At 43.7% G+C, this 25,604-nt stretch overlaps 1 protein-coding gene and 1 long non-coding RNA gene across 2 annotated transcripts; one reads left to right on the plus strand and one right to left on the minus strand.

Annotated features, from left to right (window-relative positions):
* Positions 1-2,552: 2,552 nt before the first annotated feature.
* LOC118509479 (double-stranded RNA-specific editase 1-like) lies at positions 2,553-4,441 on the minus strand. Its single transcript, XM_036050121.1, has one exon. The coding sequence runs from the start codon at positions 4,060-4,062 to the stop codon at positions 3,016-3,018; it is 1,047 nt and encodes a 348-aa protein (XP_035906014.1). The 5' UTR covers positions 4,063-4,441; the 3' UTR covers positions 2,553-3,015.
* Positions 4,442-4,500: 59 nt separating this feature from the next.
* Positions 4,501-21,163, plus strand: LOC118509482. The gene is made up of 4 exons (XR_004905885.1): positions 4,501-5,134; positions 19,659-19,709; positions 19,869-20,142; positions 20,222-21,163. It is a non-coding gene; the product is annotated as an uncharacterized LOC118509482 (long non-coding RNA).
* Positions 21,164-25,604: the final 4,441 nt, after the last annotated feature.

The following is a 25,604-nucleotide window of genomic DNA, read 5'->3' on the forward strand; positions in this document are numbered from 1 at the left end:
CAGCGAATAAAACTCACCAGGCTCTGATGGGCTGGTCATGTCATGAGAATGGCAACGGACGTCCCAGTGCGTTAAGTCCTTTTAGGCCGTTCACGTGGACACTAGAGGCATGGTAGGCCCATTTATAGGCAGCTGGACAGCGAGCGGTATCGAGGACTTTTGAGGAATGCCTTCTAACGGTTAATGTGAAATATCTCTTGTACAAGTGAATCTTTGCTAAATAAATGTTCCTCCTTAAATTAATTGGTTCTCTGGATTTTCGTAACATCTCACACCATACCTTTATAATTTATTCCCTCAAACGAGAACAATTACTCACGCAAACGATCATTTCCTGTGTGAAAATTTTTTTTTTTTAATTTTATTTCTGCTCCAACCCAAACTGTACTTGATCCCGCTGTACTTTAATTGAAGTTAATATTAAGCCCGATCCGGTATCCTTTGGCCCACACGTTTATTTAGTTTCCTGTTGTAAAAGAGAGAGAAATAAAAACGTTAAATTGAATTTATCTGGTGTTTTTTCTTTAGCTTGTTTTTATATTGTAGCAACTTAACCCCGTGAAGGTCCGGGCTTCAATTTCATCCATGGCGGCATGCCCCTTAGTCCTTCCGGTTGTTTTTCCTGTTGACGGGGTTTTTTTTTGGGGGATAGGGGGAGAGGGAAAAGAGTGACCAATGGGAGGGAAAGGGTCATAACCCCACGCCGTCAAATGTTTTATCTTGCCATCAAGGTTCTCGAGTGCTGGATAAATCACCGTCAATAAATCATAATGAGTTATGGTCGGGGTCGGTACAGCGAAGGAAGTGCTGCTGCTGCTGCTGATATCTTCCGTCCTATCCGAAGTTCACTTTCTTGCCACGGTTTTTTATCTTTTTATTTTATTTTTGTTGATCGTTATTTGGTAAGCTCCCGTTTTTCTTCGTCTTTCGTTGAGCTGATGCTTCAAATTTACCTTTCGCGTGTCTTCAACTCTTCCACCAGCAAATGCATCCGGTTGCAACGAGGAAACGAGGTTAAGATTATCGTGCTCAAGTGGCTCGGTAGTTTGCTAGTGGAAGATAGGAGGTTTGCGTAAGGAATGGAAGGGCCGTTTGCCCGTTTATTCGCTAATAAGAGATCTAGAAACGGTGTGCCGCGGACATACCTTCCCAGTACGGTCGGTACGCGCACCGGAACGGATTGACCGGTGGTGTTTTGATGATGTTGGCCCATCCCCGATTCCGTTCCACGGTCGTGTAACGTTACACCGCCGCGAAAGGGAACCCGGGAGCAGCGGACACGATTGGATGGCGAATAATTATCGGGTTTTCGTTATCGAGCGCACCACGAGTAACTGGAGTTGCATTTTAAGATGCAATCTTAACTACCGCATTGTTTGGAACAATCGAAAATCGCCACCATCAAAGTAGGGTTTGCTGCGAGCGGGCAATCGGCCGAGTTTATCGCTCAAATGGCCTCGCGGGAATTGTGGCAACAGAGTGGTTTTTGTAGGAGTGTAGCAGCAAAAGGGGCTAAGTGGTCCGATCAATCGGTAACTAGCAAAGTTGAGCACTGCATTGATGATGTATGACTATGAGCTTAGGGAGGTTCCTAGTACGCTTCAGGATTCATTTGCTCTTGTGATCCAAGATCTTCGGGGAAGTTACAGAATTCAATGTGATTGTCTTAGACCTAAATACGAATCACTTATTAAATTGAAGATACGTGAAGATATACGACAATTTCAAGTGCTCCAAAGATCAAGAAATCACACTTCAGGAAGGCGCCTCCGAAAATGGAGAGCTGACGCTTCAGAAAAAGCGATAATGACGAACGACCTAAGACCTATGGTAGAACGGATTTTTGATGATGTCTGGAACCTGCTTCATAAACTTCTTGGACCCTTAATCAGATTGGCTTGAATACCACAACTCCACAAGATAGACATCCGGTTTCAACGAGCACATCCGGATGGAACATAGTAAAGTGGACAAGTAATGCCAGACGTGTTAAAGGGTATAATGCTACAGATGACATTTCCAATCAGTTTAAAAGCTGAAGTAAAAGCGAAACAAATTTTAAGCGTTGGAAAAGCGATGAAAATTCTTTTTGCAGTAAACTTGGCTTGATAAGAAAAGTTGTGTAGAAAACAGGTTCCAGGTTTCAGAATTCTCATGAACATTTCTGATAACCAATATTAGAAAGCCTTTTGGAAGCGAAGTACTTCAACTACTCCAGTCTAGAGGATCATTCTAGAGTTCATTCATTTAGTATTCTTGCACCGAAAAGACAGCTATAGATTAGGAAGGCCTGTTGGTTTCTAGGGTTACAACCATCGGGAAGACGATGAAGAGACGCTTAGTCTTCATTTCTAGCAGGCGTAATAACAATCGGTCAATCGGCGCAGAGTCGCTACTTCGTAAGACCAATTTCTCGCTTGACGTTTCTCGACAGTATAAAATGCTCTAAGTTAGAAGGCGAAATCAGACCCTATCGGCGTTTTAACTTGCTCTCAGCGTACCGGCTATGTTCGGATGATGTTCGTAGAGAAGATTTAGACGGTAAAGAAGCATTGATTTCAGTACATGTGTCATGTAATTAAGATGCCTGAAACCCGTTGCCTGAACGGTCGGGTGTCGGTGTTCAAGGGAGTATGATCCAGCTACTCAAAACCCTACCCTTAGAGCGGTAGGGCCTATTGATTTCATGTAACTTAACAAATGTTTAGTTTTAATCAAGTATTATTTTGTTTTAACTATTCATCGTTATCCATTTTTCAAGCAGTAAATATGTGCTGATATTACGAGTTAAGTTTGCAAGTGAATTAAACAAAGCGTTTTTAGTGGGAATTAGAATGAAGGATGTCTCTCAGCTGTGTGTTATAATCGGAGTTGATGAACTGTGTGGCGACACGTTACACAGCTACTTGTAATAGGATCTTTTCTGAATTTGTTTTTCAAATCATAAAAAGAGATAGTTCTATCGGCATCCGATAGGTTGTGGAAAACTAAGAAAAAAAAAGGATTTAAGATCCTCTAAACAGAATCCGTACTAAGCTCCGACTCACTGAACTGGTCACACAAGTGTTGCACACTCCCGTCGAACACTACCCCGAACAGGACGTTACACGCGTTGATAGCTGCCGCCTTTCGTGCCAGCTTCTTCGAGCGGCCCTTGCCGATAAAGTAGTGACCGTCCAACACCAGGCCGGCGGTAAACTCCGGATTCAGCAGATCACCGTTCCAGCCCAGATCGTCGAACGACGTTTGGGGGCGCATGTAGACGACCAGCATCGACGGATGGTAGCTGGATGCGTTCGATGGCAGCACAGCGTTCGCTTGCCCGGTCGGTTTCCGGGGTGACGGTTGGTGATGCTTCGTGCCGGAAGACGTGGCAAAAATCGGCAGCTCGTATCCATCCCTCTCCCACTGGGCCAGAAGCTTATGGATGGCGAACGACGCCAGATGCTCCATCGGCAGATCTTCCGCACCGTTGTTTGGCACATCCTGCGACGCCGAATTTGCCAGCCGGGCAATGATGAGATCGCGCAGCGCTCGCTCGTACAGCTGGTGCTGCGCTACCTGCTTGTTCCTGGCTGTTTCCTCGTATCGGACGTTGTTGATCAGCAGTGACACCTTCGTTTGGTGGCCGACGGTGTTCACGGTCAGCTCGGTTATGCGTACATCCTTCATCTCGTTCAGCGCTGCGATCGCGTTTTTCGGCATTAGCCATTTGCGGTACCGTTTGAGCTGGCGCGCTTTCCGGATCTTATTCAGCTGCCGGCGCTCTTTACCTTTGAAGCGGTACAGTGTGGATACACTGCTGCCGGCTACCGATGTGCAGCAACTGCTGTTATCTTCCAGTGTGGCTTCGCTGAACTCGCTGCAAATATCAGGCGTTTTTGGGACCCGGTACGCGAAAAATCGTTCGTCGATGTTTGGGTTGCATCGCGCTAGCGGCTCTTCCGGTTGCTTTGTCAGCTCGGTCGGCACTATTGGTTCCTCCAACACTGCTGGTGCCGGGGAGTGAGAGCTGTTGCTCTGTGAACCATCCGGAACAGCGATATCACCTGATTCCTCCATTTTAGCTTTGAGCAAGTTCTTTTTGTTGTAAACTCACGAAATGTTTCACGCACGCACGTGTAAGGATTGTTGCAGAGCGTCGATGGTAGACGATTAGTAGGAATTGCTGCTTTGTTGCCGATTGCCGTTGATGAAGCTGTGGTTGGATGGGCATCGCAAATCGGGTTGCACCATACCAGATTGTCATGTTCTTATCCGCTGCGTCATTTTACTGGGCAAACAAAGCAAATGCTCAATTAAAGCAGATAAATCTATTTATTGCATTTTTTGTGCAATTCTATTGTATTTTGCATAACAAACTGAATTAATCTTAATTTTACAAAATATTAATATTTCACCAGGATATATGACAATTCAGTACCACGTGCCTGTTACACAGCTTTGTGTCAAATCACTAAACGTCAGAGTATTGTTTATGTTTATTTTCTTGCAGCAAAGTGTTCAGAATGTACTAGGTTAAGCTCTCTGCACAATTTTATCGTGAATCAGATTTAAGTAAAATTAGTTTAAACGTTGCTAAAGCTAAGTGGCCTCTAAGTGCAGTGTGTGATAATATGATTTGTGCGTGTGTTACTTTCTTTTCCGGTGTTGCATCCACTCTGCGGTCTTGGTATGCTGCAGATGTCCTTTTGAACCGCCCGGGTCAACCAATCCGCTACCATGGCCTTTTTACCGTGATCTTTTTCTGTGGAACCACTACCATAAGAATGAACCTGTTGCATTAAGGAGAGGCTATTGTATCAGGCACTCCGTCGTCCTTTCACATAACCAGCGCCAAAAATCCTTATGAGCATCTTCCTCTCGAACAGTGACTTGAGACAGAGACCATATCGTAGTGGCGTATGTGAGTCACTGCTACTAAAACGTGAGCCGAAACCGAGAATTGATAAAAATCGTGAGCTGAAGTATGTCGACTGTTGATGTTGTCTTTCCATCCTTGGCTGAAATTGTTTAAATTACACTAATTTGCATTCAAAATGCACTAAAATAATGTGAGCTGAAGAAGGAAACACACAACACACAAAGCCAAATTAGCAATGACCAAATTGACGATCACATAAATCAAATGCAGGTAAGTAAGTAAATCAAATGTTTAAACAATACACGATTGATATGTTTTGCAGCGGTAATACAAAACACTGCGTAAAGTCACACAAAACAACAGGCAGAACAAATGCTATGTGAGGTGTTTGTGAAACAGACCCGTTTGTTTCGATTTAATGCTACCAGCGGAATTTTATGAGCTTGTGGAATCTTACAGTTCATCCGTTTTCGATCGTTCGTCCGACAAAAACCGCCATTGGGGTTTTGGCTGATCCGCGCACGCACAGCTCGTGCGGTTCGATTGTTCGAAAAGTTTTACAACTCAAGTTTTGCCTGCCCGTTTTATGATTATGATTGCCGATGAGTTCCCGGATCGTGTATGCAGGGGATTGTTTTGTTTTAATTTTCTAACCGCCGGTGCCAACAGGAAGGCCAATCAAGCTCTCGATCGTTGCACAAACGTGACGCCGGTGACGCTGCCCAAGACAAACCCGAAGCCTATCAATTCGTAACAATCGATCATAAAACATAAATAATAAAATTCGTCTCACTCGATTCAAACACTCCCGGTATGGTGATGTGGCTGCTGGTGCTGCTGGTGGTGGTGGTGTGAAAACACTTGTCGCATGTGATGAACGAAGAATGGCACCGTTTTTTTGTGTCGGTCGGAGCCGGGAGGATTTTCGGGAAGGGTTCTGGGGTTGGGGACGAATTTTGCCTACCAGCCTTGAACTTTGGTGCTTCAAAGATGGGAACGAGTTCAATCACCGGTGGCCCGGTTGCTCCGGTTTCGGTTTACTAGAGCTGCCGATTTAACGAGTTGCCAACTCGTACCATTTGGACGGTGGACAATTTTTTTTTTCCTGTGGCAATGTTTCAACCGGCGTAACGTTCCGAATTTCCGTTCCAAAGATCAATGGTGTCGATGATGGTTGATGGTACAACGACACCAAAATGTTAACACACCACTCATCAACTTACTAATTGACCACTTTTTTTTGTTGGTTGTTGCTTTCGATCTTTCTTCTTCATCCTGTCGTAAAATAGCGCAGGCAATAGCGGATGGGTGCGACTAGGCGGCGTAGAAAATGGTTGAACTACGACTCGATAGAGACATAAATTTAAGGGTCATTTCGAATCGTCGTCCGGTGGCGCCTAGTCGTGGCGTTTGGCGGCTGTGTTCAGCATTTTTGTTCATTTGTTAATTTGTTTACGGGTTTTGCTAGAGAAGCGGTGGGATATCGCTTAGAAAGATTTTTTTGTTAGTCAGTGGCTCGTATTGAAGGGTGGAATAAAGGGAATCGAAGAAGCGTAGTTTATAAAGAGACCCTTTTCGAGAGAAGTCTATATGAAGAAGTTTAAAATTGTGTGATCTACTTCTTCTTCTTTTTGGCTTAACGAAATCTCAGTCAGTCCTTGCTATGGCAGAACGGCTTTGAAGACGAGATTTGAACTCTGTCGCATCTAACACCACGGTGAGATTCTTTTATCCAGTCTTTTCACTTGCATTCCTGAATCTCTAATTATTACTGGACACCACATGGACAGTTCTTTGGATTGTTGGATGTCCTACGATCTCATCGAATCATGGCCGCCAAAGTATTCTCCCTTGTTAGTAAAATAGTATTCCTAAAGATATTCAGCAAAATTGGACACTCTGGACCCTGGACGGCCTACTCGGCTAACTGCCATTCGATGATCGCCATCCAGCCATCGTGGTATTAAATCATGACTAAAATCCCTTTGATTTATTATTATATACATCATTCACGATTTACTAACTTTACGATTCAATCCGATGCAAATCCTACCAGAAATTGATCACCACCACACACACACGTTCGGCGCGATGTTCAAGCTCACCTTCCCACGTGCCCGGAAGGAAGTGAATCAGACCTTTGTTTCCTCAGAAATCGGATGATGATTCTCGGCGAATTCGTAACAATTTCCAACACACATATTGAGCTCGCTCTGCTGATGTTCCACGCGAACTCCACGCTCCCTGGCGATCTTTAATGAACGATCACTTCTCGGAACCGCTCAAATTCATTCATTTGCATACGTATCGTGAATGACGGCGATACCTCACCAAGCACGGTTTTTTGTTGTCTTGTGCTCGACCGTCTGGTGAGCCGATTACGTCGTCAAGTAAAACACAGACCGTGTGTCCCAGGGTGGTTGCGTCATGGACGGCTAGGTTCACCGCTGACATCATGTCTCCTGCTGGTGAGCAAGCTGCGCTGGGCAGAACACGCGACCACTACCCCCTGGCAGAACTACCATCCCTCCCCAGTGCTCTCGATGCGCAATTGGTCAGGGTCAGCAGTTTGGTGTTAAGTCATCGGTTAAAAATTTTCTCCCGCACGCTGCAAGCCAAGCCGGTCCCAAGTAAAAGTGTGAACAATTTCACGGCACTCATAAATCGTGAGTCTCGTTCGTGGTGTAGGAAGTCCGCCCCGGGAATGCGATGCGCGAGAATCGCGGGGGTGAATTTCTTGTAGCGTAAGAAAAAAAAAGAAAACCCGGCTGAAAACACGTACGACACAAATAAATAATAAATAACATCCGTCCTACATCGGCGCTTGTGGATCGTGCGCGCCAGTAGAATCGCGCACTGGCTAAAATGTGATGGATTTTCTATTTCATTTTCGATGTTGCTGTTGGAAGCATTTTGGTTGTGCAGTCCGTCCTCCCTCAGGAGCATGTGTTTTCCGCGAGTTTATTTACCCAACAGTACACTGGATGATGTTGTTTCGACCCGAATTTCGTGTTACCGAAGAACCGAAGAAGGGAAAGGTGGCGCCATCGTGGAAACCTCATCGATCATAATTACACGAATGCGCTTATCGTCGCGCCTTTGCCTTGGAGAGCACACGGCGACGAAGATAATCGAATTAATTTGACAACATCCAGCAGAGCGATGGCTTTTTTGGGTTGGGAACGTGTGTGTGTTGAGGACGAACGATCAGTTTGTCTTTTGGAATGGTGAACGGAAGACATTCTTTATCATCAACATCCATTAACGATTCGCTGGAGAATGGAGGCACTTGCTGTTTTGGTTCGCTTTGGGGGAAACTAACGTAGGGAGTATATTTTGTATGGTAAGAAAAACTGGCCGAAAGCACTAACTACGAGATTAAGGTCCAAAGTACTACGCATAGAACACTACTATCTAGTGGTATTGTATTGATCGGCTCGGCTGAAGGAATTTCACGGATAGCTCAAAGCTGTCCGCTCCATAGATTCGTTGTAATCTGCAACTGCTACATCTTTTTTCTATCGCAACTTGGTACTCTATTAGGAAAAAAAGATAAAGACATCTTGGGAAAGTTCTAAACGAGTTTGGTTTACTTCTTAGCAATTAATGAAGTAAAGGCTGGTAAGAGCTGGGCTTGCTAGCAAGTGGGGACTAGTAACAAATCCCTTTCAGTCCGTCCTACTGTCTAGCTAATCTTGCTACAGGGAAACTAGTTGCCTATCTAGCAGCTACTAGGGGATAGTTAAGTCAGAGATGCCAGAACTTCTAAGACTAGGACTCTATCGAGCTTCTTGCGCCAAGATATATAAACTGAGCCACTATTTCCTGAAAAAATGTAATTTTTTGTGCTTCTCTACATGGTTACCTTTGTATGTGATATCTTTTGTTTAAATAGAATATTTTATTCGGTTGTATATTAACTCTGCCTCTTAACTTATATAGTATATCTGAATTTTATTTTCCTAAATCAGTTCTGGAACCCAATTGCTCTTTCGGAGTGAAGTAGTAATGATAGAGATTCTGCAGAAGCCATTTCTTGCCGGAGAGCATGAATTTGCAGGTCGGGCTTCTAAATCTGAAGGTTGTAGATTTGTGATAAATGTCACCAAAAAAATCTATTCCTATGAAGAGGTTAAAGACAGTTCCATCAAAAATTTTCTTCAGTTCAGTTCAGTTTAAAAATATCAAAACTTATGAAATGTGTTAAATTTTTAACAAAGGAATTATAATTTGAACTATTTAGTAGTAAATTTAATTCTTAATCAAATGAATTGTTTGATCAAATGAATAGCGGCTATAACCATCTTTTATTTTACATATTGAAAGGGACATTGACTGACCGATTCATGATATGTCCTTCCCCGAATCGTGAAAAGGGCATCTTTTTTTTTTTTTTATTCATAAAGAACGGCCTGGCCGTATTGCTTAAAGCTAAATTACAAATATAAGTACAATTCACGATGGTTTGGAAACATTTCCTTCTCCAAACCGTGAAAGGGCACCTTATCCCGGGTGAGCTCGGTTGATATATATCCGTCATCCAGTAGTCGTTGTAGTGTTGGTTGCGAGGGTCGGTATCGTAGGTTATCATCTCATCCCGTTTGTTTTTTGGGATATGCCATCGTCAGTTTTCTGCGTGTCGAGATCCAGCGTTCTTCCATCCCTCTGGCTTGTCTGCTTTCTTTGACCGTTGCAACACGCCATTGTAACGGTGTAGTTTTGGTCCTGGATCATCCTGGATATTCCGTCTGTGCCATACCAAGCCCCTCTAATATCGCACTCATTCATACATTCATTCATTCAATCAGTCATTCATCATCATACACACAAGCGAGATACAACACGTATAACAGACAAACAGTAGGAGTGGAAGGAAAGAAGGTTGGGTACTAGACTACAATACCATTCGCTCGGCAGAACTCAAAAATAGCCCTCAGGTAGGCATCATCCCCGCCCCCCAGCAGATCTCGAATTGGAACTTTGGGCTTTCTGCCGATGTCCCGAACTGCGTCCAATAAGGAGGGTCGTGCTGCCTCGTACTCCAGACAAGACCATAGAATATGATCTATGTCATGGTATCCGAGGCCGCAGCCACATGTTTTGGAGTCGGCCCGTCCTATACGCTGGAGATGCGCACCCAATGCGAAATGGTTAGACCTAAGCCTAGAAAAGGGCATCTTATATTTACCGAATCTTTTAATCATACTTTCTGTAGAGTACTAATAATTGAACTGAAATCCAATTAAATATAAAATTACGCCCAATCTATGTCAAAAACAAACTGAGACATATATGTTTTTTGAACCGTCTGAAATAAAATTGCCTACAGGAAGAGCTGCATGTCGATGGTCCCTTTTAATTACACAGTCACTGCCAGTGCAACTCTGCCAGTGTCGTCAAATAAAATATCACAACCTTGTAGTGCTTCCTGCGAATAAAATAACCCGAATAGCATTGCAATCAAATTCGTAACATTCTTCAAAAAATGCCATTACAAACTAGGTCAAATTTCATCTCGTATGACGAATCCCACCGCGTGGCACCAATCAAACGCGCCAAAAAGATGTTGAACAAATGAGATAAAATTCGAACATGATATGCGCTGACATACAGCGGGCTGCATGCAGTCCGGACAGTCTAAACAACATTGGAACCAATAAAAGCTAGTAATAACATGTGCACGAGCAGCAAACCATCCTCGGCAACGTTGCCCACCCAGTAGTAGCTGGCAGAGCAAGCAGAAGGGTCAGGCGTGCGTGCCATGTCGTGTAATTCACCAAACCCATCCCTCTTGCGGCCGCTAAACGTTTGCTGAATCATATCATACGGAGAGGCGGACAGAGCGCCACACTGCTGCGGCGAACAACATTCGGCAACTGAGAATTTGCTACGAGCAATGATATCATCCCATCCATCGCCCGTTGCATTGGCACAGATCGTGAAACGCACGACCGTGTGTGTGTGTTGATGGTCAGCGTTTGCTTTTTGAGCCGTCCGAAAAAAGAATACATGAAGCAGCATCCCACCAAAAAACCCGTAGGCAAATGGGAGACGGCCGTCGACGTACATGCAACTGCGTGCAAACACAGCGCGGTAGGATTTTATTTAATTTTACTTTCTTTCTAGATTTTGTCGCTTCTTCTTCGGCTTGGTTCACTCAAAATTGTAACTTGCCCTGTGTGCGCCAGATGCGGATTAACTTAATGTGTGCGTGGTCAGGGAAAGCGTAGTGGCGTTTTTCTTCTTTGACTCTTCTAAAAATTCCGCACACTCAGTAGGTCAAGTCGTTGGAAGGATTAGAGTGGGGTAAGGAAGAGGATTTTTCTCCTCAATCTCTACGCTGCAATTCGATGCTTGGTTGTGTTTTCTTTTATTATGCCATTAGGTTCCTTCAAAAGGCGACCTTACGCTTGACATCATGCGCATAGAATGCAAGCTTGGTTAAAAATACTTCTTCAAAACGGCTGGAGTGTCCAAGTCATCCAAGTGTTTCCCCGCTGTCTGTCGTCTCTTAGACTTCTTAGTTGGATGGTCAATTTTTGTTAAACGTCACTGCTGATGTAATTTTAAATATCTTCCTCGTGACTAACCCGCCCAATAAAATGCCTAACAAATAATAGTTCTTCGTGCGTTCGTCAGGTCTTGTTATAAGGACTATAACGCCATCCCTTCGTCTGATGTAAGCGGACTGAAAGGACTTTATGGGTCGTCCGGTGCCGTTTTCATGACAGCACCACGTAGCCTGGCGAGCCTAATTCTCTGCGCTATGGTGACTAATAATACTTCAATAAGTAAGCAAAAAATGGAAGGGATGACCTTATAAATCGCTAAGCCAAGAACAGAGGGACTTTAGACTCGCAATTGCTAGCTCAAGTCAGTGACAATCCTGCACAAATTCGGTCGAGCTCCAGTTTCAGATGATACAGTAATTAGCTAATCGTTAAGGATGACTCTAAACAATGACAATATGTTATTTGTTAAATCAGGTTAATATATGAAAAGTTTCCAAAGCACAAACGCAACAAGGTCACTGCAGTAATTACCTAGTTAGTGAAAATTTGAGAGCATGTTTGCATCGAAAAACGGTCCACAAATTACTCAAATACTAAAAAGGAAGAGCGACAAAAACGTTTCCTCTATGCATCCCCTGTGAACCGAATGGTTGCAGGTTGTAGGTTAAAGAACAGAACCTCTGCTCGTAGCCAACAGATTATTCTGTGAGTGATGTCTTCGCTTCTGAAGCACATCGGTCGTTTCGGTTGTTTTACAAACATATTTCAATGTAGTCTCCCTCCCTTCTCATCGCTAGCTTGGGGAATTTGTCATTCGAGCGTTATCCTACGCGTAGAAACAAAATATGGTTTCCGATAAATATGTCACCAGATTGGTAAGAGCAGCTTAATTATGGATAAGAGGTTGTCAACATTTCTCATATATCACCACGAATGTACCACACTTTTTATATGAGCAATCGAAAGGGGAAACGCAAAAAATAAAAGTATAACAATAGGAGCCCGGATTGCAATTTTCAATGTCACATTAAATTCGGTTTTTTCAAGATCAAGTCAAGAATAGATGACGGTCAAAAGCGTATCGTTTGCGATATCCCGGATGTCTACATTGAGCCCTTTTTCATTTGTGTGACATTGCATTGTTAAATATATCTGTCTATACTCATCCTATGTATGTGTGTAAAGAGCTGTTTTGCAACCATAATTTGTGGCGTGAATAGGGATTTATTTATTCTAGCATAGAGAATCGTCACCTCTTTCCTCACTGCTCGAATACAACAGTGAAGATGGGGTGGATTATTTTGAACAGTGTCATAGGTCATTTGAGTGTCAGAGTTTCGCGAGGATTGTGGCAGATTCTAATCATCTCAAATCTTTAAGAATATAACTATGAGAATATTCATTTGATTGAGTATAGTAAGATGATAACTTGGTCTCTTCCCTTCCAAACAAATGATCTGCTCCCTTAATAGCAAGTGAAAGGAGTCTGCTGTAATAATTGCGCCTGTTGAAACGCGGTTGAATTTTTTAGAAATCTTTAATGCAGAGAGAAATCAAAAAAATAGTACACTTGTTCGTCGTTTCAACTTCGTTTTCAGACTGATCTTGCTCATTCCCGTCGGGTAGGCGCGACCTCCCTTTTTCCGATCTTTCTTCTTCTTTTTCGTGTTCCTTTGCTTTCCAACTGACAGACTGTTGGGAGCCCTATAAAGTTTCCAACAGCGCCTATGCGCACCTATGATGATCGTAACGATCACACCTTGATGTCATCTTAGTCTAAGTTGCGATATGGGGCAGAACAACGGAGGAGCCGCTACAATTACGATCGAATGTAGCGAATTAGGCTCGGCAGGCTCCGGTGGGCTGATCACGTCATGAGAATGACACCGGACGACCCAACTCGTAAAGTCCTTTTAGGCCTTCCACACGGAAAGAGGAGGCCCAAATTGAGATGGAGCGATGGCGTTGATGTGTCCGCCAGAACGGCCGGGAAAATCGATTGACAGACGAAGGCGCTAAACCGTAAGCGGTTTCGAGGATTTGTTGTAGAATACTGCGAAGCGCTTGTAGCGCTGGATAAGTAAGTAAGTGAGTTGCGAACCACGATGAAGTAGTGTAAATTTGTTTTATTGATTCAATTCAATTTTTGTTTAATTTCATTCATTCGGCCGTTTGGTTAGTGTTTGGTTGAAGTAAGCCTATAGCATAAGCCATTTGCCAGTCTTTTCAAGCATTTCAACATACAGTATGGAGCCTTGCTTCAAGCTCAGAGAATACTGAAATCTTTAAAATGCTTTTTCGTAGCGAAGCGTGCATTAAAAAGATTACACCTTTGATTTTTGATAAGCAATAGCAATTGTATCAAAATGGATTTAAAAAGAGAAAATTCATTAAGGACAAAAAGTAATGTCAGTGCAATGAACAATCGCTATTATCTGGGAATTGATCAGTTATTTATTTATTTATTTATTTTCGATTATGACGGCTTGACGCCGTATGGTCGAATTGATCAGTTAGTGATCGGATTTTTCATCTACCTTCAATGTATCCTTAGGTTAGTCTCTTCTTCTTACTTGGCACTACAACCTGGAGAGGTCTTGGTCTACCATTTCTAGATTTTCATGACTCGCTTGTACCCGTAACGGGATAGTCAGTCCTGCGTACGACGAACCACCCCGTTGGGTGGGATTTTAACCCCGATTCTGCCGCTATCGCCTCGTCCATCGGACTGAATACGCTGAACTATTTTAAACAGTATTTTTTTAGATTTCCCTAGGAATAAAAACCACAACCATGCGTTTTAGGCGTGTGCAAATGAAATTGCAAAACAAAAGGCCTTGTTCAGAATTATTTGCGCAAGCTCCACTCTGGTTATCCCTGGAATGGCATTGTTTGTAGTATTTATTTTACATTCGGGTTTTCCATTTTTTACTATACTTTTAGAACGGCCTGACCTTGTTGCTTCCGGATTACCCATGTTGCGCAAACAAGATTGCATTAATAGAATTGAATACTTTGTCTGGAAATGCCGAGCCGAGCCGATACCGAGCCGGTACGAATAACCACCATCCCAGCTACGATGCATTGCACCGCACAAATAGACTCATCCATAAATTACACAAATTAGAATAGCGTACAAACGATTAGCGAAACACGTGTAAGCAAGCCGATTCAACCGTTCGATAAGGAAGAAAGTGACCCGCGGCGTTTGTAGCAATTACGCAACCACCCTCGCACGTTGTTCTAGGCACGCTGGAATGTGAGCGTGTTCAATCATAGCGATATCAATTAAGCAAACATCAGCGATTGCCAATCGTGCCCGTGGCCATTTCTTGAGTCGGTGAGCTCACCCGACCGGCCATAGCTAAATGGCGGTAATTTAAGTGTGGTATCACATACGCGTATCGCATTCGCCACTGTGATCCTTCCCTGTCTCGCACGAATTGACCTAGTGCCGCCGCAGCACGAAGCACGTGGCGGGCCGTGGAGTCAATGAAATGTGTAGTTCCAGCGCTTCGTGCCCCACATGCCACAGTCACACTTTCGAGTGAAAGCATCGTTCTTGGCGTTCGCGGGTTGGGCCAGAATTACATCAGAACGGGAAGTATTGAGCAATATGCGCGCTGCTGATGGTGAACATCGAGTAACATCATTCCACACTGCTCTCAACTCCAGTCCACAGTACAGCAAACCGCTAGCCACTCCAGAAGGTTTTATCTAGCGTTGTTGCAATTATTTAATGAACTGCTGCTGCAGAACCGTATGCAGTTTGCAATGTTTGTGTATTTGAAGCTTTTTCTTTTTTGAATGGGCAAACACAGCACATTGCAGGCGGATGAATTTATATCTCTTTTTAATAAATTAATTGATCACACGCTCGCTCCCGTTTGGTACAATGTGCTTTAATGGGGTGGCGCAGCGATTAGATACGGCGGGATGCACATGCACATGCGGGCGGGTTGGGTCGGGAAAGGCTGTTGCAGGGCGACCGATCATCACGAGAAGAGTGCTTTGGAGCAGAGTTCAATGGGTTGCCTGTTGCTTGCAGTTTTGTTTCTTTAGTGGCTCAAAAACGGTTTGTGCGCTAAAATGTTAACCCTTCAGATACTTGTGTGTCAAAGGAATAAAGCGTAGTGTGTAAAATTAAAAATAAACACGAATATTTAAAATAATTGTCTGCAATAGAAAGCACATAAAAAAATGAGAATGTCTTTATTTTCTCTAAATTTAAAGGATTAGTCATATTTTAAGGGATCGGTCATCAAATCTCTTGTCAGACCACTAACTAAGTTAAGGATAAGAGAAATAGCCAATTGCATCCAGCAGTAGCTGGGGAGTCGGTCATGTGTATGGGTATGTGGTCTGGATGGGATATGATTCCCGGCCCGGCCGTGTAAGACCGGCACCGTTATCGCCTCGACCACAGGGCTACCCCTTTTTTAAATTAACTAGTGTTTAAATAACCAGTCCTTAGAAAGAGTTAATATTTATTGTTTTAAATCCGTTAATTTATAGAAGCTTTCGAGACCTAATTCGCCTATTTCCTATCGATGGTTACATGTGTAAAATTATTGCGCTTTGAATGTATACTTCTCCATACAGGTTGCCGATACGGAAAAAATATCGGATAAGACGGATCAGCTTTTGCTTGTTGGAAGATAGTGTTGAATGTATTTCGATCGCACTCTATAAGGATGTGGCCGACCGTAATGTTGATCCCACAAAACTTTACAAAGATTTACTTCCCTATCAATCTCTCTCTCTCTTAGATCATGCCTTCCATTTCTAGACTACTAGGCTTTATGATTCCGGAGTGGTGGTTAGTCTGTCCTCACAACGGGGAAACGGTCCGAATGGGATTTGAACCTCGGTCCTGCCGTGTGAAAACTATTATTTACAAAGACTATTCATTAACTTAATGTAACTTAAATGATTCGTCTTTTGATATATTTTTTTTGTTCATTAAGGACAGCCTAGTCGTATTGCTCAGATTTCAATACTTATAATAACCTAATTACTTACCAATACATCCTTTACGAACAAAAAATCTTATTATAATATTTACCATGAAGTATTATGTTCTTAACTTCATGGAGAAATAATTTAAAAATTACTGTGCAATTTATGTCTAATATTTTTAAAATTGACGTTTTATTGAATACTCGATGAATCGAATATGAAATTTTGCTAATTTGAAAATATTGTTTATTTTAATTATTGTTTGATTGCTTTTTTGAAACAAAAGTTTTACTTTTCCGTGTTCATTCTTGACAAAAATTTAAGCAAAAAAAATTCATATCATATTTGAAAAGATTCACTAAACCACACAGAACTATCTTTTAAGTAGTCCTTTAAAACGCTCCGCACTTAAGGGTTTTCATTCCTCTCGAATAAAAAGGGTACACCTCTCCCCCCTCGTTTTAAAAGACTTTCAAATACTGCTCCAAGTTCATTGCAAAATATTGCAATAAGGAAAAAAGGAAGTAAATTGAACAACTCTCTCACGTAGACGTCCCTACCGCTAACCGTCTGACTTTTGTCAAGAAGCTGGCCATTATCCGCCAGCAGAGAAGTTCCTCATCGCTGCAGTTGGGTTCGCGTCACATTTTATGAGGTGGCGCCCTAAACCGCTACAACAAGATGCTGGGCAGAAAGCATCTCTCACGGATACAAAATGCACAACATTGCCACTTATCAGCCCCGTGGCTTCCAGCAGCAGCATCAGCAGTAGCGCTGCGAGCGTTGAAACTGTGCAGATTGCGGTGCTTCAAGTTGATGGTGGATTCTAAACTTCCCCATTCACCGGTTCCGGGAAGAGCTCCAGTTCGCCGGAGGGCAAAGATGGGATGAAAGTGCACCACTTCTTCACACTTTAATCCCTCGCGCAAATGGAAGGGCAAAACTTTAAACCACATCCAGGTCCGTATAGGATGGGTGCAAACATCTTCGTTTGGCACCTGCGAGGGATGATAATATCCGCTCCGCTCGTTCATCGGCCAAAGTGCCGACCTGAATCACGATCGCACCGCGCACGGAAGGGCGAATGTTTTCTGAGATAATTAAGAACTCACCAAATGCGTCGATAGCGGCAAGGCAAGGGGTCGGCCAGCCAGCCATCATCACCGAGGTAGGATCGAGGTAAAGTAATGGGTTTTCGCGTAACCGTGAAAAAGCAACAGGATATGGCGTGTTGGTTGGTTGGATCGGCAAAGATTCGTCAATTTCTTTTTGGCTTTCGCTGGCGTCCATTCCTAACGGTGGCAAGTGATGGTACAGGGATGGCGAACCTGATTTTACGGCTGAATGTGAGGAACTTTCCTGATGTGAAGTAGAACATCAATCTCTCTGTAAATATCACCTTATCATTGGTTCTTGCTGGTACAAGAGCGACCAATTACTCATTCAATTATCTTTCGAAAAGTCTACTGAAAACAGTACTTATCCAACAGGGATATTCAAAAAATATTTCCGCTATTATCACAATTGCTACAAACTGTAGAAGCAAACTGGATCTGGCCTAACAGCCAAGGCCGGATCATAGTATACAGTAAACTAAGCAGATGTTTGGATGTTCGACCTTCCAAGGGCTCTTGTTCATATCCTCAAATACATATCTTCATTTAAACTGGATGTTGGATCCAGACAGCCTCGATCAGGACCTCGAAAGTCCTGACGGCCTCGTTCAGGACCAGGAGATCTCGAATTCCCTAAGAAGTCTCCATTTGGCCTCTGACTCAGACCCAGTCATCAAATGCCATGTGTAAGGTACCTCCAACTCCTATTCTGCTTAGGACCACTAAGTGGATTGCTCCACCATTGCTTACAGCTCCCGGTCTTTAAGGTCCCGGTCTGCCAATCCTGGCTTTCTGTGAATTGATTTTACGCGTAGCAAGGCAAGTCCTGCGATTTACCTATGCACACTCTCCATTATCAGCTACAAATAATCTAGCCAGACATCCTTACACATTTAGTCTTTCACCAGATGAGATACTTAGACGTTTACAAGTTATTGAGGCATTGAGTGCTTCAATAAGGTATGGATTTGTTCAGATCCTGTCGTTTACTTACACAACAACGCTATTGTTCTTTGATGGAATCAAAAGTGTTTTTGACCAATCACAAGAACTACAAATCTGAGAAATTCTACAAATTTCAGACATGTCTGGGTAAACTGAACAAATTGAAGTATTGATAAAATTGTCAAATATATCCTGCGCCAGTAATATTTCTTGGATGGCAAGTTTCAAGTCCAGCTCCTATTTTGAGGATTTTAACGCATAAAAGCATACAAACGAGTTCAGGCTGGCATAAAATAAGCTTCAGGCTCTGAATGCAGCCTCTTGGAGGCCCCTAGTAGAATGAAAGTTAAAGACCTCTTAACGAGTTCGGGGTCCTCCAAATGATCGAAGCTTCCAGGACCTCACAACCAGTTTAAAGGATGATATACCTCTGTCGACATGAATGGGCCTGTCTCATGACCTAATTAAATTTAGATCCCAAATGATAAATCTGCTCACTTCTAATATGAATGATTTAGAGCTGTCATTCTTGAACGCTTCTTCCCGAGGCAGTCAATAATTTGGTCTCCTAGCATCTTCCTGCTTGAGATATACAGATGATCATTACTACCTACAAATATTAACACCGAAGCTCCTTGGTATGGACAATGTAGAGAGCTTGCATTGAAGTTTGACACCTCCGCCTTTCTCCGCCAATTCCTGTCGAAAGTCAAAAGGTTACCGCCACCTATTTACGCTCCCACTCGTTCGTTTCTTCCGTCCGTTCCGTCCCTGTTCGCTCAGTTATCACGTGGCGTAATCGGTTTAGACGCAATCTTAAAGATGCCCATCATCACATCGTTCTAGGGCGCTTTCCACGCTGTTCAATTTAACGGCCAGGCAATAGACGTTCTGTAACGGTGTCGCAATTTCTTCACACAATCTTAAAGCCTGAGATCGTTTACTGTACATCTTAATGGGTATTGTTTTACCCACATTGTAGCTTCGATTAGAGCTCTGTCTTATCTGTAACTTTTATGTGCCGAGCTTGTAAAACATTACCAGCCACGGGCGGACGGTTAGATTGGCAGAGATTACACACCAAATAAGGCAAAGCGATACACCACGCTTTATCATAATTTGATTTCCCGACATTCCAAGGCTTTACGGTGGATGGAGAAAATGAACCTCAGCCAAGCCTGTGTCTCGTGCCCTCATCGGTCTGACGCACATTCCAAGGGTTTGTTCCGATTTCTAATGCACCACGTCTCGTTTCTCTCATAGCACCCCGCCATGATAGACGGTTCAATTCAACGTCGCTGACACACGCACAAGGTAAGCTAGCAATTTGTCACCGAAAGAGGTACGTAAGGAGGTGTCTGGTGTCGGAATTAATGTTCCCGTCCCGGCACACGGCGGTGCTGACTGAGCTCACGCAATATTCCAAGAATACAACCATTTTGGGATGCAATTTTTGCTTCATCCATCGTACAGGCGAGAACGAGCGGGGTACGTATGCACTTTGGCACAAGTGCATTTCCATAATGTTGCAGCGCTGAGCATACGAACCTTCAGTTGCCAGTTGTTCGGCTGCATCGGTGACTTGGTGTGGTGATTTGCATACGGATCCATTCCCGGGCACGCGGTACCGCGGCATGTTGAAGAACTCCGTCGAATTGCGTCATGTTGTAGCTGTGGCACAGATCCTGCCTCTAGTGCCAAAGAGTGGTGCACCCAACAATTATTAAGTGAAACCTTGCGCGAAAAGGTGAACATGTTATAGCACTTTGTGGGGATTGGCGGTGAATTTTTCGTCTCTAATACCGTTCAAACACTTTTATCATCAGACTCCGCTGCCGAGGACCGGGAGATTCGATCGAATTCTCGGATCCATTTTACCGCTGGATGATTGATGCTATCGCTTGTGGAACCTGGAACAACAAACGCGAGCGCACGTGTGCCGCGAAACACATCGGTGTACTTGTGGTGTAAAGTCTTTGATCGTCGGCACCGATTCCGAACGCCCGCCTGCAGCGTTACAATGTTTTTTTCGGATACGGTGAATTATTGTTGTGCCTGTTGCATGAAGTAGCGCCGCGGTGTTGTTTAGCCATGTCGTGCGCGATTGAAGCGCGATCGTGGCTGGGATTTGTTTGTGATCTTAATCGAAAACCGTGAAACCGTGTGGAATGATTAAGACGGATCGGATGACGGATAAGGGAGGTAATTTTCTGTCAAAGCGGGTTTTGATTCGTGCAAATTGTGGTTGATAAACTTGTTCAATCAATCGAGCGGTGAAAAGCGGACACGGGTTTCTTGTTTCTTACGCAGAATTTACTTACCTAAAGGTCTGAATCTGATCGTTCAAAGACGCTCGCAGTTTATCGGTATTCTATCGTCCGGTGATCTTTACTATTCGTCAAATTAATTCCTCGGTTCGGTAGCAAAGGCGACAGCCGTGCCGTTCTTCACACGTTAGGAGCGGTGTTTAGATCCCATCCAGATCGCCTCCCCGTATGCAGGACTGACTTTACTACCTTGCTGTCCGGAAAGTGTCTCTATGCTAGGACCTTCTCAATATAAAACTTCCTTAGGTATCTCCAATGAAATTCTCTCAGTAAAATCTTGGCCTTGTCTCACCAATCTTTGGATAAAACTTTTTTCAATCGGCCTAGTAGTCAGGCTCTCCACTGATACTACTTATATCTTCGATTGTCAAATCCTTGCTTCCGATACTTCTACTGAATATAATCAAATCCAAATTTGGCAAAAGTATCCTCAAAATCTTAACACTCTTGCCAATTTTGAGAGAGAGTTTTGCCAACACATTAATTAACATTAATTTAACATTTTTTATTAATTAAACATTAATAAAGTCACAAATGTTTATGACATTTATTTAACAAAGCTGATAGTCTTATTTTATTATGAAAATATAATATGATTGTACTCATCTATATTATGACATGAAGTGAGAATGATCAAAAGATACTAATTCATTTAAATATTGACGCCACCATCCTGGATCGTATTCACTTAAAAACTAAATGAATTGAATGAAGATCATTATGACGATACAAGCTGTTTTTGACTTCAAATCCATCTTCTATCCAGATTTTCAGGCCACCAATATCATCGTACATCTACTGTCTAATGGTTTTAACTTCCTGGGACAAGATTCTAGCCGAAGTTGGATGGTCAGCTCCTACTACTAGCAGGTTGTCTGGATAAGATTTGATTCCCGGTCCTTCCGTGTGAAGACCGGCACCGCTATCGCTTTGGCCATCGGACTACCCCGAACGAATCACAATATTACTACATCATCAATATGAGCTTAAGTGCATGATACCGGTCAGTACAGTCAGTAGATCTTTCAGTCGATCCGTTCAATAAGTTGAAGATCATATCAGTGGCATTATTGCCGAGTTAAGTTGTTTTCTAGTTCATTGATGTATTGGTTTTAAATTTATGAGCCAGTGTTTAAGCTCTACAATTATCAGCTTCATGCCTGCTCTACCAACGGCAACATATCTTTAACCATTCAAAGCCGATCAAGAACTGGTCTCAAATGTAATTCTTCAGACGCCACATAAGCAGTTTAATTATTTAATTTCGGCATAGATACTTGCACCTCGTTCCTGCTGACTTAAATTCCCGACACTATGCTCAAAAACACACGCAACACCGAATCATCTCTACTGTAGCTTGTCTCGGTCCTGCGGCATTTGCTCTCAACATTCGTGTATAAATTACAAAACTACACTCGCGATTTGGATTTTATTCTGTTTCCCAACTATCAATCATCTTCCTTCCAGTGCCCGAATGTTGGTGCTAAGCGATACGATAATTGTTTATCCGAAGCTCATCAACGCCACCGATTGCCAGCGGATGAAACGGCCGGTTTGGAATTAGTTTACGCCTTTCCATCACGTACCCCTAAGGGTGTTGCATTTGCATCGCTGGTTGTGAGTGTCGGTTGGCAAATAAAAATATTTTGGTAGCGAATAGCGTGTGTGTGTGTGTGGTTGTGCTGCTTGGGGTGGCGAATTTGTGACAGACGAAGGCACGCTGACTACTACCGATCGATCCGCCAGCGGCATGAGTCAACCGTTGAACCGTATTTCGGGGTGGATGGAAATGGCAAAACGAGGGTCAACTGACGAGAAAGCCGTTTTACAATTTATGTCTGCTTACGTACGACCCCGAAACAACACACACACAAACACATAAAAAACCACCGGTTGAATCTGGCCCAGGGGGCATGTCAAAGAACGCCGTGGCATGTTCCGTTCTATTTGCATGCATTTTTCCGTGCCACTCTCTCTCTCTCTCCCTCTCTCTCTCTCGCCGGCCCTTCCTTATGCCCAACCGCGGACCAAAGCACGTCAAACGCATCGCGTTCTTCATCCCGCGCAGTTCTCCATCCCATCCCACCTGAAACTGTCATCCCGTCCGTCCGTCAATCTGTGCGTGAAATGGCACGGCACGACACGATGTCTGCGTGCAGGGAGAGTAGTCATGTCACCCGGTCACTGTCGCGAATTGGCTCAGATCTGCCAACCATCTCCCCGGCACCTACTCTCTCTCTCTCTGTCTCACCGTGACTCACGCACTTTTATGTGAGGATGTGGAAAATAAAATTAAAAACAAACCGTCACCACATGGAATGCCGACGTTCGTTGCATTGCTTCTTCCCGCGAAGCATTACATAATCGGGGGAATGTGCACTGCTGTGGGGGGTGGTCGTTTTGGAGCAACTCTTGCGATGCTGTTAGATGCCGACGAGTTTGATAAGCGGTAAGAATGAAGCGTCGGCATGGACCCCCATGGCAGACATGAGAAGCATGCACTGGATGAATATGAATGGAGAGAAATTATTGGTGCAATTAGTGCATTTGATTCGAAAAGCAGATTTTGTTTGCGACCGAATGGTTGGTTGGCTGCTTGTTGTGCCGTTTCTAGCGCCGTTTCACATTTGCTTTGAATCAGGTTTTTGGTTCACCATTACTTCGACCGTAATTAGATGTATTGGTAGAGCTTGTTAATTCGAGTTCTTGGCTGGCTGTTTTAAGAGCTATTAGGATTGAATTTGTGTTTAAATATTTAAATAAAGTGATCATTAATTCATTAATCATCCGGTGCAACAACCGCTTCGCGGTCTTGGCCTGCTGCAACAGTATTCGATACCGCTCACGGTTTTGCGCCGTCGTCTGGCCAATCCGTTATCCCAATAGTTCTAGCGGACGCATCAACGCCATCACTTCATCTCAGTTTGTGCCTACCACGCCGTGTGGACGGCCTAAAAGGACTTTGTGTTCGTCCGATGTCATTGTTATGACATGACAAGCCTACCGGAGCCTGCACGATGGTGAGATCATCGTACAGCTCGTATAGCTCGTCATTGTAGCGGCTCCTCCATTGTCCTTCTTCACATGCGGGGTCAAAAATCCTTCTGAGCGGCTAAGAGCGTTTCGTCAGTTTTGGACAGAGTCCATGTCTCAGATCAGGCGTATGTCCATGTCTCAGATCAGGAGTACTGGGACTATAAATGTTCTGAACAATACCTGCTTCGTCCGTCGCGACAGGTATTTAGAGTGGAGAAGTTTCCTCAGGCTGTAGTATGACCGGTTGGCAGCCAGCGCCCTTGCTCGTAACTCAACATGAATGTTGTTGTCGATGTTGACTTTTGACCCCAGATAGGTTAAGTTTTGGACGACTTTGGAAAAGTTCGGTCTATACATCTATATATCACCCCTGCGTTGATCAGTATTTGTTAGCAGGGCCGCTGGTGGTGCCACCATCATTTTGGTTTTCGCCTCGTTAATCTCCAACCCTAAGGTTCTGTGCCGCACGCTCGATCCTTTGATAAGCTTCTGCTATATAGGAGAGCCTCAAACCAATGATGTCTATGTGGTCAACGTATGCCAGGATCTGGATTGACTTATAGAAGATGGTCCTCGAAGTTTCCACCTTCGAGTCACGGATGGCTCTCTCTAGCGTCCGGTTGAAAAGGAGACAGGCAAGCCCATCTCCGCATACGGCATACGGCGCATACGTGGTAGCAAAGGGCCCAGAGAGTCTTCCATCCACCTTCACCTGGATGTGATGTTGGCCATCGTCATTTTTACAAGCCTGGTAAGCTTGACCGGGATTCCAACAGAGCTCATTGCGTCGTATAGGTTTACCCTAGCTATGCTGTCGTATGCAGCTTAAAAATCAATGAAGAGATTTGGTATTTTTTTTGGTATTTGGTATATTTGAATTCAACGGGCCGTGAGTGGCCCCCTTGAAGCATGCTAGATAATAATTACAATTAACACGTATAAGGCCGCACAGTACGAATACAATTTAAAAACGTGGTACGAGACATACAAGGTTCATAACGGTTACACACGGCGTTGAATTCACGACACATTAAAATAAGTGGGTCAGAGGAGCCAAATCGAGTGCGGCGCTCCTCCACGTCAAGTAGCGATCGTGCACGGAGAGATCTCGGCGGGACGTAGAGACCTAGTCGGGAAAGGAGCGCGGGCGAGTCAATCCGATTGTCCAGTAATGCCGCGACGAATATCCTTTGTGCGTTGCAATTGCGTTGTTTTAGCGGCTCTAGACCAAGCAGCGCACAGCGTCCAGTGTCTACGTCCTGCAGAGCGAAATGGTAGGAGATGGTAGGAGTAGAGCTGCTGCTCCGCCATCTTCTCCAAAATTTACCGCATCGTAAAGCTAGGTATATCTGACATGTTTATCTCGCACAGCTAATCCCTGAGTATTGAAAATTCCAGCTGACCGAGATTACAAATAATAAACTCAACTATGCACGATAATAAAATGCACTTAAACCCTCTTCTCAAAAAGAGCTTGATAAACGATGTTCCGAATAACCGATTGACTATATTTTCTTCGGAATTTCCTAACTGCTCTAGACTGTTACAAGTTGTAACGGATAACTTGAAATTGCTCCATATTGCATCTCCTAGGTGCCCCAAGATACTTGAGAGTAACTTATTCCTATTACTCTTCATCTTTCTTGGCTTAACGAAGAAAAAAGCCAAAAGTTCTGTTGGAAACTTTATAGGGCTCCCAACGATCTGTCAGTTGGAAAGCAAAGGAACACGAGAAAGAAGAAACAAAAAAGATCGGAAAAAGGGAGGTCGCGCCTACCCGACGGGAATCAGGCGGGCAGTCTGGAAACGAAGTTGAAACGACGAACAAGTGTACAAATTTTTTGAT

The sequence above is a fragment of the Anopheles stephensi genome, chromosome 3, assembly GCF_013141755.1.
Source record: "Anopheles stephensi strain Indian chromosome 3, UCI_ANSTEP_V1.0, whole genome shotgun sequence".
Taxonomy (NCBI): Eukaryota; Metazoa; Arthropoda; class Insecta; order Diptera; family Culicidae; genus Anopheles; species Anopheles stephensi.

Coding starts and splice junctions, on each gene's coding strand:
- LOC118509479 (XM_036050121.1), bottom strand. CDS start 4,062: ATGGAGGAATCAGGTGATATCGCTGTTCCGGATGGTTCACAGAGCAAC.